The sequence below is a fragment of the Cricetulus griseus genome, chromosome 3 (genome assembly GCF_003668045.3).
Source record: "Cricetulus griseus strain 17A/GY chromosome 3, alternate assembly CriGri-PICRH-1.0, whole genome shotgun sequence".
NCBI lineage: Eukaryota > Metazoa > Chordata > Mammalia > Rodentia > Cricetidae > Cricetulus > Cricetulus griseus.
This window is the reverse complement of record NC_048596.1, coordinates 204,134,963-204,154,524: the sequence shown is the minus strand read 5'-3', so window position 1 is coordinate 204,154,524 and position 19,562 is coordinate 204,134,963. Positions and strand designations below refer to the sequence as shown.

The following is a 19,562-nucleotide window of genomic DNA, read 5'->3' as shown; positions in this document are numbered from 1 at the left end:
GTTTTCTTCTCTCACGGTCTTGTTTATGCCAAGATCTAACCCAGGACCCCAAGTCATGGTTAGTTACAAGGTCCCCAAGACATTCTCTAATAGAATACAGTGTCTCTAAGAATCCTGGCCAGATACTTTCATACCTCAATATTTGGTTTGGCTGGTGGTTCCTTTCAGAAGTTCTAGGGGGAGAACAAGAGAAGTGAGATCTCTGCCCTCTTCATGTCATAGGGTCACAACACAGTGAGTGTCACTACTGATGCAAACCTGGGTTTTTGGTTTTGGTAAGTTGGCTACATTCTTCTATTATTTTGTCAGTAACTGTCGTTTCCCACCTCTGTTCTTTGGAATAAACTGTAAACAACAACACTCCTCAAGCAGAATGTAGTAAAGCCTATGATGACACGTCTTTTCAGTCCCATCTATTTTTTATATTCAGTCATGAATACTAGTTTGAACTGAGTAATAACATATAGATAAAAGAATGCTAAGTATCACTTTCAAAAACAATAAAAACTAATAAGAATATTAAGAAATAAAGAGACTAACAAACATAGCATGAAAAGGATGGGGATCAGTTGACCTAATAGCTGGTTATTATAAATGGGTTACTAATGAAGTTAGCATACCTTTTAAATTATTTTATGTTAATTATTTGAATGTGGGGAATGGGATGCATATGTAAGTGCCATGCCCTCAGAGGTTGGAAGAGGGCACCGAATTCCTTAGAGCTGGAGTTGTGAACCACCCAAATGGTTGCCAACAAGAGCCAGGTCCTCTTCAAGAGCCACAGGAGCTCCTGACAGCTGAGTGGTCTCTCCAGTGCCATGTCAGAGTATCTGTACCCGAGAATAGAAATATTAGGCTATAGTAGACTTGCTGAGGTTTAAAAGATGTACTCCAGTTTTAGTTAGTAAGAGCTCAATACTGTTACATTCATAAAGTTCATTATAAGAATTATGAAGTATTTAACAGTTGGAAATATTCAACTTAAAAGGTATTTGACCATATATCAAGCCTCAGAGTTTGTGGGAAAATGGTACATTGTTAACAAGCCAGATTTATTTTATCTGTTGATACTCAGGGGATCAAACTCATGGCCACACAAATGCTAGACATACATTCTACCACTGAGCTAAACTTAGATCCCCTCTTATTCATGAGACATATCTAGCCCAGACTGGTTTTGAACTTGTCATGTAGGCAAGGATGGCCTTGAATTTCTGATTTTTCCTGCCTCCATCTCCCAAGAACTGCAGCTGTAGACTACCACGCCAATTTTATGTGGTACAGAAGATGTAATTCAGCATTTATCAAGCATTTCTTCAAGAACTCTATCAACTGAACTATCTCAGGCCTGAGAACAAAATTAAAAGTGGACACTCTGAACTCAATTACAATTTCATCATGTTCAACCACAAAGTCAGGTATTGCAAGTCGCCAAGGCTCTGTCTTCTCATCAATAAGTCAGGAAAATCAATAGTACCAATAATTGAGAGCTGATACATGAGCATAGCTTGCAACAATCCAAGTACTACACAGATGTTTACAATAACATTAAGTGAAGCCAAGTCCCCCATAAATGTATAAGTTTGGATCTGAAGGTGGTACTATTGAGAAGTTCTATGGATATTTAGGAAGGTCTTATAGAAAGCTCTGAGGTCACTGGTAGTGTGATTGGGCCTCCTAGCTTGTAAAGTAAGTGTTGTGATCTCCTGCAGGGTACCACTACCTGGCACAGCCCATTCCATATGCTCAGACCTGCCGCAACCAGAAGTATAAGCCCAAACAAACCTTTATTCTTTAGAAATTAACTGCTTCATCTATCTTGTATAAATGAGAACCATTTTTGTTCCTACATTACTAAAACCTAGGCTGGAATGCACGGCTCCAAAGGCAGCTGAACACAATAGCACCAAGGTACTCCTGCCCCAAGCTGATACTTTCATCAATGGGAGGCCACTAGAGGCTGGATCTAACTCTGTGACACAAAACAGTTAACTTTATAAGCAAAATTTCCAAAAGCTTAACATGCAAGGCAACATTAAAAGATGAAATAAGGCCAAAATACTAGGAAGTGGATAAAGACTTTGGGAATTTTGAATCATCTACTCCATACTATTTCTCAGTCCTTGCTTCTAAGAAAGCAGACATAACAGACTCATTTCCCTCTGGGCTGTGTATGGGTCTCTGAAGTTGTTCATGAAATATCCCAAATTCAGCTTGGCTTTTTATTTATAGATGGTAAAAATATCGTAACCACGCTCAAATCTTTTTCCAATAGCACCTTCAGACTTCATAATTTTGAGCACAAATTGTACTTTATAGAGTACACGGAAGCCGATTACATCCTAGTAGATGTATCACAGAGACAGAAGAAATGGGACGCTAACAGCCTGGACCAGGTGAGCTTAGCACCTGCAGGCGGGCTATTGTCCTGATGATTATAACTACTGCTAACTAAAAGCTCCAAATGGCAATGAGTCCAATTTAAAGTCTTTTAATACATAAAACAGAGGGGAATTCATGGACATAGAGCTCTTCAACGGGAAAAACATGTTGCAACCAGCAAGGAGTCTAAGATCTGGGTCTCAGCAGGACTTCCTTTTAAGCTGTCATGCAGGTGGGGTGGGAGTGATTTAAAGCCATCTCTGTTGTTCCTTTAGGATTGGAGGGGCGACACTTACTGTAGTACCTGCACCTACACTTAGCTTGATAATAAATAAGAACGGTTTCTTCTTGACAGCCAGCTGATCAAGGGTACTAGTGCACTGTATTTTATATGTGTGTGTACATGTACATGTGTATATCGTTTGTGTGGAGGGATGAACTTGAATACAGGCAGACTCGTGTGTGGAAGTCAGAGGACACTTGACTGTCACTCCTCAGGCACTATCTAGCTTTAGGACAGGGTCTCTCATTGGCCTGGGGCTCAACAATTGTCAGCTATACCAGCTGACAAGAAAGCCCCCCACCTCCAGCAGGGGAGTACACACAAATGAGCATTCTGGGGACTGAACTAAGGTCGCCATGCTCACACAGCAATACCTTGTTGACTGAGCTAGGTCCTCAGATTCTACTTTAGAAAACAACCAAATTGTGTGCTGAAGAGACGGCTCAGATGCTAAAGGCTAGGCTCACAAAAATATAAAATATGTCAAATTCCATTTACAATTTGACCAATAGTTTGAACGAATTTATTAGGAAGAATAGAAACAAGAGAGCCAAATGGCTTGGAAATGGGTGAGGACGTAGAGGAGAAAGAAAAATATGGACATAAGTAAACAGAAGAATAAAGAAGCCAGCGGAGGAACAGGAAGATGGTGCAGTAGTTAAGAGCACTTGCTGGACTGAGAAGATGGAGGATTACTGAGGAACACTTGTTGGGACCTGATGGGACTCCCAGCACCCATGTCAGCAGCTTATGAGGCAGTCCAGCTCCTGGTGGTCCAAATGCCCTCTATGCCTTCTGCAGGGATCGGGACACACATGAAACACACACACAGAGATGCAACAAGCAGCAAGATCACTGTCGTTGTAACATGAGATACTCAAAAGAATTAAAATTCTCCTGATGGATTAAACCAGTACAAAAAGCTGTACCTGGCATTATAATCTTGTGAATGAATTGGCTGTTTCTTGCTGCAAATTCTTCCTCTAACTTATTCCTGTCTGTAACAAACGTGGGATTTACTTCCCACAGTTTAGCACTATCTGATCATTTACTGGGAACAAATTTCTCCCATGCATTTGAAGTTTACTGATTACACTCCCTAGCTATGGAGAAAACCTCTTTCCATTAACAGGTCCTATTTTACTGACTGCATTCCTTAGCTATATATGAGACCTGTTTCCCACTATCAGGTCCTTATTCCCCTTTCCCGTATAATTGCAGAGATCTGCCTTCCTGTAATTATCCTTACTGACAGGCATTTGGTCAGTGTTTAGGGCCCAGGCAAAAGCATTTCATCTAAGACATCCCCAGCTATCCAAGGACATAGAATTACTACACATCCAAAGCTGTTGATTCATAGCTGCATAGAAGGATAGGAAAAATAAGTATGCCCTAGCTTTACCTCACTGGCAGATAGAGAAGTGATAACCTAAACTAACTCTGCACTAAAAGATTCTCTAACTTTTTGTTTTATTAACCCAAGATTTTAGCTCAGAGATTTACTGCTCCCTCCTGTTTCCCCCTAGAAGATAAAGACAAAGGTAATCAGGCCATTTGCTCATCCTCAGGGAAGAGTAAACTTTCTCCTGAAGGCCTGTGTTGCCACTGAGGCTAGAGCACTAGAAGGCACCGGATTTTGTTTCTTGTACAAATTAAACTTAAACCCTCTCTTTGACCTACAGCCCTAAGTAACTGATGCTAAAAGTTTCTCCTAGCAGTTTTAGTTTATTGCTCTGTATGTAAATCTTATCTGCCTTGGTGACCCTGAGAAAATCAAGACTCACATTGTATTGTAAAAAGAATTACTGTTGCAAAGTATATATAACTGTAACCCCCAAGAAATGGGGAGAAATAGAGAGACAGAAAACAGAAACAGAGAAGAGGAGGAGGAGGAGGAGGAGGAGGAGGAGGAGGAGGAGGAGGAGGAGGAGAGGAAGAGGAAGGGAACATGCAACATGCAGAGTAGCAATTATGTGTGAGTCAATTCCTTTTTTCCCTCAAATTTTAGTTCCTTTGCTTATTTGTAGTTCCTCTTTTTGAACACTGAGCGAAACTCTAAAAGATGGCCTTTTAAAGTTTTCTATAGAGAGACAAAACACACACAAATAAAAATACAAGTCTTTGCCAGGCGTTGGTGTCGCACGCCTTTAATCCCAGCACTCGGGAGGCAGAGGCAGGTGGATCTCTGTGAGTTCAAGGCCAGCCTGGTCTCCAGAGGGAGTGCCAGGATAGGCTCTAAAGCTACAGAGAGAAACCCTGTCTCAAAAAACAAAACAAAACAAAAACCAAAATACAAATCTTTAAAGGGGAAAAAGTAAGCAAGCAGAGAACCCTTTAGAACAGGATACAGGAGGACTGATACTAGCGATCAATCTACACATCAAATGTAAGCATTTCTCATGCTCCACAAACCCAGAGCAGACAATTTTTGAGGGTGTCAAGTCTGAATGAGCTATGATGGTCTCATGTTTGAAGCTGGGTGTCGGAATCTCCTGCACTGAAATACTCTGCAGACTGAAAACGAGGAATGCACAAAGGACAGAACCCAGCCCCTGGCCTCAGCACAGCCTCCCATCACACAGAAATGCTATTTCCAGTTCTGGTGCTGTCGATCTCTGATCAAATCAAACACAAGAAAAGAAAATGAATTAATTGCTTTATTTAAACAGTTTTAGGGAATATAATAGTTTAAAAATAGTCAGTCCTTTCCAGCCTTATTTCCACTGGCTCACCAGGCAGCATCTTTTCCACCACAATGTTACCATCCTCTGTGCATGTGTTTCATGATGATGATGAGGATGAGGATGATGATGATAATGATGGTGCCTAAAATGAAGGTATCTTAGTATAACCACAACAACCTATGCATTCTTTTCTTCTCCTCTCCTCCTCACTATCTTTTTTGGAGATAGTGTCACATGCCGCAACACAGGCTGAACTGAAGTTGTCAGTTAGCTATCTCTGCCTGGCTCTAGTGCTGGAATTGCAGGGCTCTCCTGGCTTCTCACCAGCAAGCACATTATCCATTTTCTCTGCACTGAGAACCACCCAGAAAGGGTGGCGTTCCAGAGTGGGCAGAGGAGCTGTGAAGACTCCGCCCTCCCTGAGTATCTCTAGACAAGAGTATGGCTGAGGTGGAAAGCACCAGCCTACAACCGTGATGGCCTGGGCTCATTCCAGGCACCACAGGAAAAGATTTAGAAAAGAGCATGAAGGTTCGGTCAATAAAGCAAGGACCTGAGTTTGAGTTCCCTCTCCCCAGTCCTCCGTCTCTCCATTCCCCCCTCTCCTCCTCTCCTCCTCTCCTCACTTTTCTCTCTCTCCCCTATGTAAGTCCACAAGTATTATTACTGCACACTCAAAGAGAAACATGGAGCTATAAAACAAGAAAAGTATACCCCTTCCTTTTATGTTGTTTCATGCACACACACACCCAGCATGACTGGGGTGTATCACAGTGCTATATGTAAGTACTCCATGCTTTCTAATCATGAACTTAGGTGAAAAATAATGACTTTAAAACTGTTCATCTCCTTATAAAATAAGTCTAGCTCACAAACCTAATAAAAAAGAGGTGTCAACATGAGTTAACATTTAGCAACAGTCTCTGAAATACAAACCAAAAATTTACTTTTATGAGAAAATATAAATGTCAACCACAGAAAGCCCATCAAACAGTATTAGTAAGCATAAACTCTAAAATGTCAAGTATAAGGTAGAATATTCTGCAAATACTAATATTTATGAGAGATAGCAAAAGCACAGACATTAGGAAGCTTGCTGGAAATTAAACCATCCTGCTGTCAGACTTCCCACTATGACAAGGATAGTCACTGTCTATGCACATACAACCTTTGCTCTGGCATTACACTTCTTCATGATTCCTGAGGACTTATCTGCCTCTTTATACCTTTCATTACTTGGTAAATAAAAATCACGGTAGTATAACCATAGAAAGGAAAAATGTCTGTGGTGCCTTAAAATATACTAAAGGAAATGATGAGTAGAATTAATGTCCAGACCTAGAGTACAGCTAAAGGGTGAAGCCCTAATGTATGAGGCCCTAGATTTCATCTTGAGCATCCATAAGACGGGGTGATGGCTCAGTCAGCAAAGCAAGGACCTGACCTTGAATCCTAGCCCAGTGGTAACCTGCCTCAGTAACTACTGTGCTAGGAGGCAGGGGCAGGTAGACCCTGGGAGTCCACTGGCCAGCCCACCTAGCCAAAACATTAAAACTGCAGGTTAGGTGAGAGACCCTGTCTCAAAAAAAGACTGCAGAGTGACTAAGGAAGACACTTACTGACAGTTTCTTGCCTCCATACTCACACAAGTACACATGTGTCCACAAGCATGACCTCTAGCGTTCTCTCTCTCTCTCTCTCTCTCTCTCTCTCTCTCTCTCTCTCTCTCTCTCCTCTCTCATCAATCTAAAGTTAGAAGAAAGAGCTCTCATTTCTCAAAAGGAAGGAGATGGCAGAGGCTTTAGTTAGAAAGCTCCTTTTCCAAGGGGCTACATGTGCCTGGGAGTCCCAAGAACACACTAAGCATGGCCAGTAAATAGAGAAATAAGAAAGCCAAGGGGTAGGAAACATTCCAAAGTCTCTCTTTCTGAAAAACCAATAAATAATTTAAAAGCCACTGACAGCAATGTGAGGTGTTTTTATTGTGGCTTTCTTTTCCCTGCACTAATTGGATAAGGATCTTTCTTGGAAATTTGCCAGTGTGTAGTTTCATACTAAATCTACGCTGTTTAATTTCTAAGGGAGGAGGCAAATGACTCATCAAAGCATCACCTGTCAATATTTAGGGGGAAGACCTCTGCTTGTGACACCACATGCAGTGTGTATGGCAATGCAGTCTTACTCACTGCTTGCCAGTTCTGCTAAGTGCCCCTGCTGGTTTTTATGTGACCAGGTTACAGGCTGGGACACACAGCAATCCTGACTGAATAAGGAGGACCAGGGAGTCAGGGAAATGACTTAAGTTTCCACACAGATTAAAATCACAACAGCCCAAGGTAAATGTCTACTGCACATGAAATCTCATGTGAAAAGCAGTGCCCAACAAGCCACTCTCCAAGCCAGCTAGGCTGCAAACAAGACTGAGTGATACCTGAGAGAACTCTTAGAAAGGCAAGATTCCCTTCCCTCCCTCCACCTCTCATGCCCAAATAAAGTATAAAAATTATAAAGACCCATCCCACTTGAAGGGATGCACTCTGTCTCTGAACACATGGGGAGGGACCTAGGCCCAGCACAGGAAGATTTGGTGGACTTGGTGGAGCCCCGGTTGGGGGCCCTACCCTGCCTGGGGAGTGGTGGGTGGATGGGTAGGTTGGAGGTGGGGGAGAAGGAATGGGGGTGAGGGGAGGGAGCGGGAGAGGGGAATTACATGTGAAACAAGCCTGTTCCCTAACTTGAATTTTTAATAATAATAATAATAATAATAATAATAATAATAAAAGAGAAAAAATTATAAAGAACCCCAGAATCCCACAAGAACCTACTCTCAGAGGTCTAGCAGAGTCAGCATCATGAACGCCTTGCGTGCTGGCCTTAAACTCCATAGTAGACATATGGTCACCCTACTTGATGACCCATCTACCTTTGCCTCTACAGTCCAAGTGCCTACTACAAACTGATGATAATCTACAACATCTTAAAATCATGCACCGTGGGTGGGCTCTAGTGGATTCAGAAGAAATATACTTAGAGCTCTTTGCCAAGCAGCTAGCAATCTTTCTTCCAATCCTCTTTCTCAATAAGAAAAAAAAAAAAAAAAAAAAGGAGGGGGGAGACCTTTTCATAGCTGAAAACAAAGAAATAAGGAATGAGACAGAGATACAGATGATAGATATGAAATTTATTTTTATTTTATTTGTATTGGTGTCTGGCCTACGTGAATATTTGTGCACCACCCATATGTGGGGCATCAAAGCCACTGGAACTATAGTTAAGAGACTCCAGTTGAGAGTCACCACTTGAAAGCTGGAAATCAAACCTGACTCTTTAGCAGGAATAGCTAATGCTCTTAAGCACTGAGCCATCTCTCTGGTTCCCAGCACATAATGTGGGCAAGATTGGTAAAGTAATAACTGAGAAGTTAAGCAAGGGAAAAACCAAGAACACACTGTTACCCACTCCCTTTCTGTATCCTCTGTAAGAACATAGTGTCATCTAGGGGCTTGTATTAACCTAGGCTTTTCCTTTGGGAAAGTGTGGCATGGGGCAACATAGGATACTCTTCTGTGTAGTAGAGAAAAGTCTTGTCGGGTATATAACCATTTCTAAGAAGGAAAATACAGTGAAGGTTGGGTACCAGTATGGATATTTACAATGTGAGAAGACATAAACCAAAATTGGGCAACAGTGAGCAGAGCATAAATCAGAGAAGACTGTATAATAGGATATTTCACATTGTTTAAAATGCTCACTAATAAAATCCAAATAGAAAATCTTTGTAGTAGAGGGAAAATGTAGGTATACTGAGTAGCAGATATGCAGAGCTGACATGGCAGGGTATATGTGTGCATTTGCATGTGTGTGTGTGAGTGTGTGCATGTACGTGTGTTTCATTGGCATCTCCATCCGAATACTAGTCAAGTCTAACCCTGCTTAGCTCCAGAGATCTGATGAAAGCCTACTTGCAGTGGTGTGGCTATCCACCACTAACATCTCAATGTTGGAGTTGCTGCCTTGGGAGACACAGGTGATTTTACATTATTCTAGTCTTCTGTTTTCCCAGGTGTTTCACAGTGACAGATACGTATTATTTACTGCAAAGGCAGAAGTGCATTTGGTTAATTATTCTAAGCATCTCAATATGCCCCTTGCATGCCTTCCTCTGCGGCAGAAGTGGGAAGGATGATGATCACTCCCTAGAGCTTCAGCAAGTAAGAGTCTGCATTGCATACAAATGAGTCCGCTATCTGAATTCAGTGGTGGGAAATTTCAGATTGCAATGGCTGTAATTAAAGGGAAGCTTCTTGGTCCACTGCCACTCAGAGCATCTGGAGGTTCAGCCTCCATTCTGCAGGCAAAGCAAGCACCTGTGAGGACAGAATGATATCTAGTATGGAGACCACTGGAATACGCCTGCTTAGAGGCAGGCCTGATATGCACCAGGCCAGGCATGTTCTTTGAAATTTTCCAATAATATTTGAGAAAGACATTCTAAGTATTAAACCCGTTCATGTTTGAAATATGATAAAAATGGATCTGTTTGCCATAACTACACCTAAGTCACATTCCCAAGATACTAAATGAGTCACAGATAGAAGTCTGGTTATGCTCAGACCATTGGCCTGCCAAAATTGACTGGCTGAAAGCCCACTTGAAAAAAAAAATGTTCTTTAACTATAAACTTCACTTGTTTATGAATTTGTAAATACTTATATAAATTAATTCTAACAAAATAAATGTCATGAGGCCAATTCAGAAAGTGGATTTTGCTTCTTTGGTCAGTTCACTTCAAGTTCTTTCAGGGCTCAAGGAGAAAGCAATCTAATGTGTTTCCTTGCAGAATCTTTGAGAGTAAGGCTAACAGCTAAATCAATAGGCACCAAGAACCCAAAAGTACACTGCCATCCATGTTTGCCCTTTAAGACTCTTTCAGTTTTTATTATTATATTATCACTGTGCTAGGGACTGAAACCTGGATCGTGTGCGCCATACAAGGGCTTTGCCTCAGAGCTATACCTCCAGCTTGACTCTTCTCATTTTAGATGTATTTACCCTGTGGTTTTTATTTTCACTTGAACTAATACTAATAAAGACAAAAGTATGTTGGAAAGTAAAACAAAATTAAAAAAAAAAAAAAAACTTCGTTGTGAGCTATCACACAGATGCAAAGGATGAGTCAAGCAAACCTCAAGCTGTGCCCATTTTGATATTAACGTGATTGGCACTGTGTGGTAACACCTCCATAGTTCTCATCACAGGCTGTGTGAAATTACTGGCTACAGTGAAACATGTTCATAAAATCTTATTCTGCAGATACAACCATGAAAATGAAAACATGGCTTAAAGCTCATTAGGTAAGAGATTAGAGACATGGCAGAATAGACGTTAGGGTTCTCTAGGAATAGGTGATGAAGGTCTCAGCAAATACCATTACTAGACTAAAGTGCAGGCATTGGGCTAAGTTACATGGATCAACAAAGCAACTTGCACAATGACAGACAACACACTTACATTCCCAAGGGGAACAGGATAAAATGATGACAGAAACTGAATAAAATACCATGAAACGTGCTTTTATACTTCTAAATCTATAATCTAAGTTCTTTGATATACTTCCTAAGACAACACAGGTGTTTGCTCACTCATGTATAAAGTATCTCCAGAAGGCCACACAGAAAGCAAAAAGAAGACATTTCCTTTAAAGAGAGAAGTAAGAAACCAGAAACCAGATAAGAGAGGGACTTTATAGGGCAACACTTCATGTTCAAGTTTTCCTTCTCAGGCTGCTTTACAGTTCAGTGTTAAAGGACTTCCCTGACATGTTAAGGCCTTGGTTTCCATCCCTGTGGCTGAGGAAGAAAAAAGAAGGTAAAGGGACATAAGCATGAGTAAGTGAAAGTAAAGGGGAAGATCCCTATACTCCATATGTAGCATTGAATTTTATCAGCAAATTCAAACTATCCATTAGTTCCTCCCCATATTGATGACAAAATTGATAACACTCACACAGGGCCACAGTACATGCCCAAGGAACACCTGACCACACTTGACTGACACCAAAGTACAGAAGATGCCAAGGGTTGCAGAAACAAATGGGTGTGGTTACCTTCCTGTCACACGTTTTGGGACTTCCAGTGGTGTTCTGTTTGAGAAAGCCAGCTGTCGTGGACCATCGGGTGGGGTTTTTCCTGGAGGGCTCCTCGGAGGAAAAGTTATTATCACTGACGGAAGTGGAGAGGCCAGTTAAAGCTGGGTCACTGCTCCGGCGGACATGAAGAGGCATATCTACACACACAAAGAGAGGATTGGACTTAGCAGAAGTGAACACCACACTAGGGAAGATGCATTCAATCCAAAGACTAATATTTTTTAATTATGCAATTTAAGATAAAATCATATTTACTTATTGTGTGTCTGTATATGTATGTGGGTATGTACATGCCACGGCACATGTATTGAGGTAAGAAAAACACTTATACAAGTTGAGTTTCTCCTTCTACCACGTGGGATCCTCAGATGGAGTTTAGATCCTTGGGATTGGAGGAAAGCACCTTTATTTGCTGAGCCATTGCTAGCCCAAGTAATGCTTTTACAAAGACACAGTGGGCTAGCACTCTAACATAAATCCTACAGGGCCTTCAAATGAAGGTAGTGAAGAAGATGGAGAAGAGGTCCAGCTCTGGACAAAGCTGCCTGGGCTGGTATTTGGACTTGATCACTCATTATCAATGTGACTGTAAGCAAGAAGCCTAGTGGTCCTCTACCTCTACTCACTTGCTACTGGAATGATGATGAAACAATATCCTGCTTGATAAGGGTACTGTGAGGTTTAAATAAGAGTCAATGTCTGGCATGTGATAAATAGCAAATTGAGAGTAACAACCCACACTGTTCTTATTTACCATTGTGCCTAGATGAATTATCCTAAACACTATGAAAGACACTTAACAAAACAAGGTTATTTCACCTAACTTCTAACTGTATCTATAAAACTGGAAATGCAGAACTTAGACAATGCTTCGAGAGTCTCCTAAAGAATTATGCTGACTACAGCTCTGCTTTTCTTCCATAAATTATTGTAAGAAAATGCAAAGCACAAAGTAGTTTCTTGTCCCTAAAATGATTGTGGTAGTTAATTTTTAGCATCACCCTGAAAAGATATAGACTCTTCTACGAGATATCTCTGGGCACACCTCTCAGACAGTTAAATAAGAATGGAGACCTACCCTGAAAGTGAGCTGCACCTCTTCCCCCCCCCCACAAACAGCAACAAATTCAGACCCATGTCTGTTTATGGTATCACTGAAGCATGTGAGACAACAGCAAGAGGAGAAACCTAAGAGAAGTTTTTTAAGTGACTTTAAAAACTCTAGCAAATGCCAGGCATGGGGATTCACACCTTTAATCCCAGAACTGAAGAGACAGAGGCAGGTGGATCTCTGTGAATTTGAGGCCAACTTGATCTACAACTGAGTTCCAGGACAACCAGGACTGTATAATGAGACCAATGGGGGAAAAAAAAAATTCCCAAACCCAAAATATGTCTAACAAAATAGTAATTCCCAGGAAGCAGTAAGCTCACCTATAAAACCACAAACAAGCCGCCCTCAGAAGTATCCTACTGAACATCCATGTCTACCCCCAAGAAAACTTGGTAACAGTATGACAACCTGTGCAGCACTACTCAAGTGAAAAAGCACTCATTAGTTTAACACTGGTTGTGGTTATATCAGTTTGATAGAAAAAACACATACATAAAAATTATAGGATTCAAGGGAAGAAAAGGAAGGATGCAGAGGTCATGAGGAAGCAGAAATTTTGAGTCAGGTGCAGACTAGAAGAAAGGACATATGACAGGTAGGATTTTAGTTGGGGGGGTGGTAGAGGAGGAAGGGAGGGAGAAGGGAACTGGGGTTGTCATGTAATTCAATCTTGTTTGTAATTCATACATAAAAATACTTTGAAAAAATGGGAAACCTAAAAAATAAATAAATAAAAATAAAAGCTCAAAAAAATTATAGGATTCAATTTCTGATTTTTAAGTGTGTATAAATTACCTGAGACAGCCAGCATTACTTAAAATTTGCAATAAAAAAAATTAAACAGAGGCTAGGGATTTAGCTCCAGTGGCAAAATACACTTGCCTAGCACAGAAAAACCCTTCCATTCAATCCTTAATAGTACATAAACTATGAGTGGTGATGCACACCTGTAATCACAGAACCTGTGGAGCAGGAGAATCAAAAGTACAAGATCATCCTTGGCCACATAAGGAATAGGAGGCTGGCCTGGGCCATATGAGAGCCCATAAACATATAAATAAACAAATAAGAACTACATAGTCTCTTTGAGACGAGTGCATAAAAGCACACATGAAGTACTGATACTATAAGGATAGTCCTCTACCAGAAGCAAACAAAATTATATCCTAAATTAAAAAGACTAAACTATTCCCAAGGATTACAATGATGTGTGTTTTGAGTAACATCAGTGCTAGGGTTGTTCGTTTTCCATCACTTAAACACTTGGTACCGATCTCCCTTTCCAGATTCCATTGTGTAAGTATAAATATCACACTAGCTCACAAGACAAGGTCTTTAACAGAGGCGCAGCCGTACGGGCTAAAACCAGCACAAAATGACAGGAAGTATATTTCATCTCACAGCAAAAATTTGCTTGCCAGCATCAACATAGTGGGGGGAACATACTACACTCATGATTCCATTACTGGAATCATCATTTCTGCCTCCACATGAGCACCACGTTAACTTGTTAACCCGAAACAAAGGAAATTACACCTTGTGGCTATGCAGTATTATGAACTCTTCCTTTTATCCTAAGGGATTAGAACTTTCATTGGACCTCACAGCCAAAGTTTATAATACATGGTGAGGTTACCTAAGTCTTGAGACTGCTGCCCTACTATGTATGTACTCGCCTGCTTGAAGAAGAACCAACTTTACAGGTCTTGGCTTTTCCATGTAATCAACTTTTATACCCTAAACTAATGCATAGCTGCAATCTTAAATTTTATACTCTTCAATGCGCCTGACCCATGAGTAATGCATGCATGTATGTATGTCATGGTAATAGATGTTGAAAACAGCAAACATGCTGAAAGCAACTTTATAAAATGAATATCCGACATAAAGACTGAAGACCACGTGTAGACATTGCTTGATAGCATTTGTTTGTTATCTGGGCCAGATGGAGGCAGTGACTTAATCCCTTGTAAATCCCTACTAAAAATTCTGCAAAGTATCCTGCATTCTTCACCTCCTCACATGATTCCCTCTGTGCTGTTCAATAAAAGAGAGAGCAAAGTCTTTTGTTAGGGACATACAAACACAGGGACAGACAACACAAGAGAGCATTCAGGCAGACACAGATTCAGACTTAGACAAGATATGCAGCAAACAAGGATAAAGAAGTAGAGAACTCAAATTCTCAAGAGGAAGAGAGGTTTAATTTCTTTACCTTTAAGCGACACTGACACATTCAGGTACTCTGAGGCTACTATTAATGTGCTCGGCATTGGGCACATCTGTTCAGTCTGTGTATCTGTATCTGTAAATAAAGTTGAATTATGGAAAGAGGGGGTTGGAGTGGGAGGCTGTCTGCCAAGTGGATGAAGAAGCACTGGGTGGTGGGCTACAGAAACTGCAATTTGAGGGGCACTCCTGGGAGGCATGAATATGCAGTCCCTCCTGTGCAGACATTAAAGCCATGTTTGTATTTTAGGGAAACTGATTCCAAAGAGTCACCATAAATCCACTCTGGGTATCATCCACTTTGTGCTACCATCTAACAAGCACTCTATGTGACGCCAACAATCCCTTTTATATATATGAGCTCTGTTGCGTTCAACAAGGTAAATTTGAATAACAATATTCATGCTGATCAGAAAATTACAGAACAAAATGAAGAAGTAGCAGTGAATTCTCACTAGAGAGCCTCAGGTAACCATACAGGATGAAAAGCTCAGGTTTCAAAGACTATGAGGGGCCACAAGAGCTGGGTGATCACAACACAGAAGCAGCATTGGCTGTCCACAAATGGAAAGACTCCAACATTGTGGTGACTGAAGATCGCCAGACACAGGGGAAAATAGCACACCATCCATTCACAGGCAGAAGCTGACTAAGCTGCTCTTGTAGAAGTGTGCATTGTGGGCTAGAAGAGCAAGGAGGAGGAAATGGGTACAAAGACAATCAGTTAATGGAGTATTCTCTGGAACCTCATAGGACAGTGTGGCAGCTGCAGCCAAGAATCATTTATTTCACATTTCAAAATGGTGAAAGTAAAGGATCCCAACAATTCCAACCCAAATAAGTGAAGAATGTTTGAGACGATGGAGATGCTAGTGATGTGATACTGTAGGTGTACACATTTATCACGACACATGGATTATGCGGGGCAGTATCAGAATATACTCCATGAATACACACAATAGCTATGGAAACAGAGAACCCAGTGTGGCTCTTCAGTCACACTCACATAAATTCAGATCTGGCAGGAACTGATTATTTCACATTATAATGGTGCCCACTTGGAGGTGTACTGGTTTATTTTTTTCTTGGTTCTATAACTGCATAAAAGGCATTTTTATGCAATGTACACAAACATAAAGGTTTAAGAATAGAATATTAGAACTAATGAATGACTTCCTTTATGAGGGTCTGAATGATTTAATTTTTTTAGTATGAGTCCTGTACCAGTCACAATGGAGAAGCTATGACTCGCTTCGCAGATAAACTGGGCTCAAAAATAGAGGAACAGCCAACTGTGGCCACAAACTAATGTCCTAGACAAAAGTTCAGGTTCCTGAGCAGGGCTCAGTGACCATACAAATCATTAAGTAATTATTGGACAATCTATAAGAGAAGGCATTCTATTTCTATATATCTATGAAAATAAATGTCGGCATCAGTTATTAAAGAGGAGAATGTTGTTGTCTTCAAAGCAGAACCATACACACTGAAAACTACATACTCAACAGATGACCTCTTTTCACTTCAGGAAGCAGACAAACAGTACACCAACTACAATCACTGATTGTAACAGCACACATCTACATTGCAAAGATGGTAACACGGAGAAGAAAAGGCCTACTTGGTTAGTGGAGGAGGAACATGTATGGGTGATTTGATGATAAAAAGAGTACAGATGAACAGGCTGAGGCTAGTGAGGTTCTCAAACACTCACCTCAAGACCTGATCAAGTCCAAAAAGTAAGGGGCAGGTATGGTGATGCATGCAATGAACACTAATACATCAGAGGCAGGCTGATCTCTGTGAATTTGAGGCCAGTCTGGTCCACACAGAGAGTTCCAAGCCCCAGCCAGGGTACACAGTGAAAAAGAAACAATGGCAACAAAACAGTGAGTGAGTGCCTCGAACAGCCGTGGCTTATGCAGCTCAAGGCTGAAGGCAGTTACCATTTGATAAATGAAAATGAAAAAAATGCTAAATCTTTACTTTTCCTTTTTAAGCAACAATAATAAACACACTATAGGTTCCATAACCAATATGAGTTTATGACAATGACTTTACAAAAAACAAAGCATAGAAACAGAGAAGACAACCACTGCTTTGTATTTCATACAACAGAATACACCAGGATTCCACATGGGATTCTGCAGGCATTCTGCTACAAAATGGGAAAGTGCAGAGGAAAGCAGCATCACAATGGTGGAGCTGGAACAAGATCATATTCTAATTGCCTTCTGAGATAATTGTAGAGATTCCTTGCCCGTACTTGACAAATGGCAGTTTCTCAAAGGTCAGAAACAACATGGGTGTGAACTTTTCTGTTACATTAAAATCTGCTTGTCTATCTCACACTTTTAATGGACTATGTACTTATGAAAAATTCTGAAGCATTAGTCATCTGGAAAATATTAGTTATTGAGCTATGCCAATCTTCTCAATGTTGACACATTTTCTTTCCTTTCATAAAAAAAAATCACATATGTTAACGTCTCTACTGATCTCATTGGGAACGTGTTATAGGGTGGGAAGTTGTCAACAGGAGCAAGTTATGGGTTGGGAAGATGTCAGTCATGCTCATAGTGGGTGTGAGTTTCCAAAACCTGCTTTTCACTATAAGGTTGAATTTTATCTTTGGCAACAAATACTGTCAGTTACTGCCCTTGTTTGATGGGCTTCTGTCATCCACTTGATAGAAACCATTACATATCAAGTTCTAAATATCGCCAGTCCTTCTGTCCTGTTTTAAAATAAAAACAATGTTCCAGGGCTGGTGAGATGAGCATAGATGAGCAAAGTGCTTGCTATGCACTGAAAGCAGGGAGAAATGATCCCTCGGGCTTTCTGACCAGCCAGCCTAGCCAGAAATGTTGAGCTCCAGATTCAGCAAAGGAATCTGTCTAAAATAAGGTAGACAACAGCAAACATCAACCTCTGACTGGCATGCACACACATGTACACACGGACACGCGAGCGCGTGCACACGCGCACGCACACACACACACACACACACACACACACACACACAGAGAGAGAGAGAGAGAGAGAGAGAGAGAGAGAGAGAGAGAGAGCTAAAAGTTTCCCAATTCAAGTCATTGCCCAGCAGTTTTTTGGTTTTTGTTTTTTTTTTTTTTTTTTTTTAAGACAGCTACGATGTTTTATCCCTTTGTCCCATCATGCCATTTAAAATCTGTGTATTTGAAGTCAGGTTGAAGTAATTGCTTCTCCTGGTTCATCAAAGGATGAGCAGTATAAATGACAATCAGGGTTTTTTTTTTCAACTGAGTGTATGGGGCAAAAAAAGCATACCCATACGTAGTGGCCAGCGTAGTACCTTTGGGCTGCCCCTACCTACACAGGTATGAAGCAAGTCAACAATAACAATGAGGGTTCCTCAGGTCCTTGAGACTGGGGACTGAGATCAGGCCTCACACATGGTAGCTGAGCCTACAACCACTATACCCCACCCAATCCAGTGGATACATCTGAATAATGATGAAAATGTGTTATCATTTGGCCTCCCCAAAATGATGCCAATGACACATAAGGACCCATAAGCCAGAGCATAAGAACCACTGGCCTGGTCCTGAGACCCTAGAATTATTTCCTCTTTCAGGGCTTTAGTTCCCAACAGGTAAAAACAGAGACCACAATGATGGCTGAAAAGATTCCGTGAGGACCAAACATGTGATCCCATATATGTTCATTGCCCCCCATCAGGATCCTCCATCAAACCTCTTCCTAAGAGAACCGATAACTATCAAGCAACATGTCAGAAAAAGTATAAAAGCATTCCTAGGCATCTATGTCACAATATTACAAGTACTACAGTCTTCAATACCAAAAGCTGTGCAGAGGGCTACAAAGTTAGCCACTCGGTGAAGGAGGGCATCTAAGCAAGTAGCCCAGGTCTTTAGAAAGGTCATATAATAAACATCTAGGCTTGTGGTTAAGCACTACTATCAGGAGGCATGCCATCTCTCCTCATAACCACACAACTTAATATCATATACAGAATGCCATTTTGTCCTGGCCATTGAGGAATAAAACATGAATGCAGTATCTTTCCTTATTTCATTTCCTGTTGATGTGATAAAACTGTCTGACAAAAGAAACTTAGGAGAGAAATTCTGTTCCCAGTCCATCACTGTGGGGAAACCAAGGTGGCAGCTGACCACACCATATCCAGTCTGGAGCAGAGAGAAATGATTCAACATACATGCTTGGCTCAAGTTCTCCACTCTTAAGAGTCTGGATCTTCTACCTAGTAGATGCTTCTACCCACACTGAGGGCTAAGTCCTCCTACTGAACTGTCTTAATCAAGACAAGCCCCCACAGACATTCCCACAGGCCAACATGATCCAGATAACACCTCATTGAAACTCTCATGCAAGGTGACCCTAAAATCTATTCATTGCAAGACTTCTGCAACTTACAGAATTACCCTGGGCCTGTGGCCTATGACAGTATCACCTAATCATCTGGGGTACTTTATGCCTATCACAGTAATTGGCAATAATAGATGCTTCTTATCTGTTGAAATTCCTCAGCCCTAATTTTAGGAAAACAGAAGTATTTAAAAATACGAAAATAAAACTTTCCAACCAAGTGATCTTCTGATTTATTTAATATATAGATGTTCAAAGTCTGGCCTCTGAAACATTAAAAGAAAATTCAAAGATAGGCATCTTTAATAATGAAGCTGCTGGCTGCAGCTCAGAGGG

The 19,562-nt window shown here is 40.9% G+C and overlaps 1 protein-coding gene across 19 annotated transcripts in view; it reads right to left on the bottom strand.

Moving 5' to 3' along the window:
- The window catches only part of Pard3 (par-3 family cell polarity regulator), a 543,701-nt gene that overhangs the window by 296,988 nt on the left and 227,151 nt on the right, over nt 1-19,562 (bottom strand). For 18 of the 19 annotated variants that reach the window (XM_027404768.2, XM_027404778.2, XM_027404773.2 and 15 more), the window contains exon 4: nt 11,456-11,634. The exons of the other annotated variant lie outside the window; for it this stretch is intronic. In XM_027404768.2, the coding sequence (XP_027260569.1) occupies nt 11,456-11,634 (179 nt within the window). The remainder of the gene's footprint in view (nt 1-11,455; nt 11,635-19,562) is intronic. 19 annotated transcript variants of the gene reach the window in all.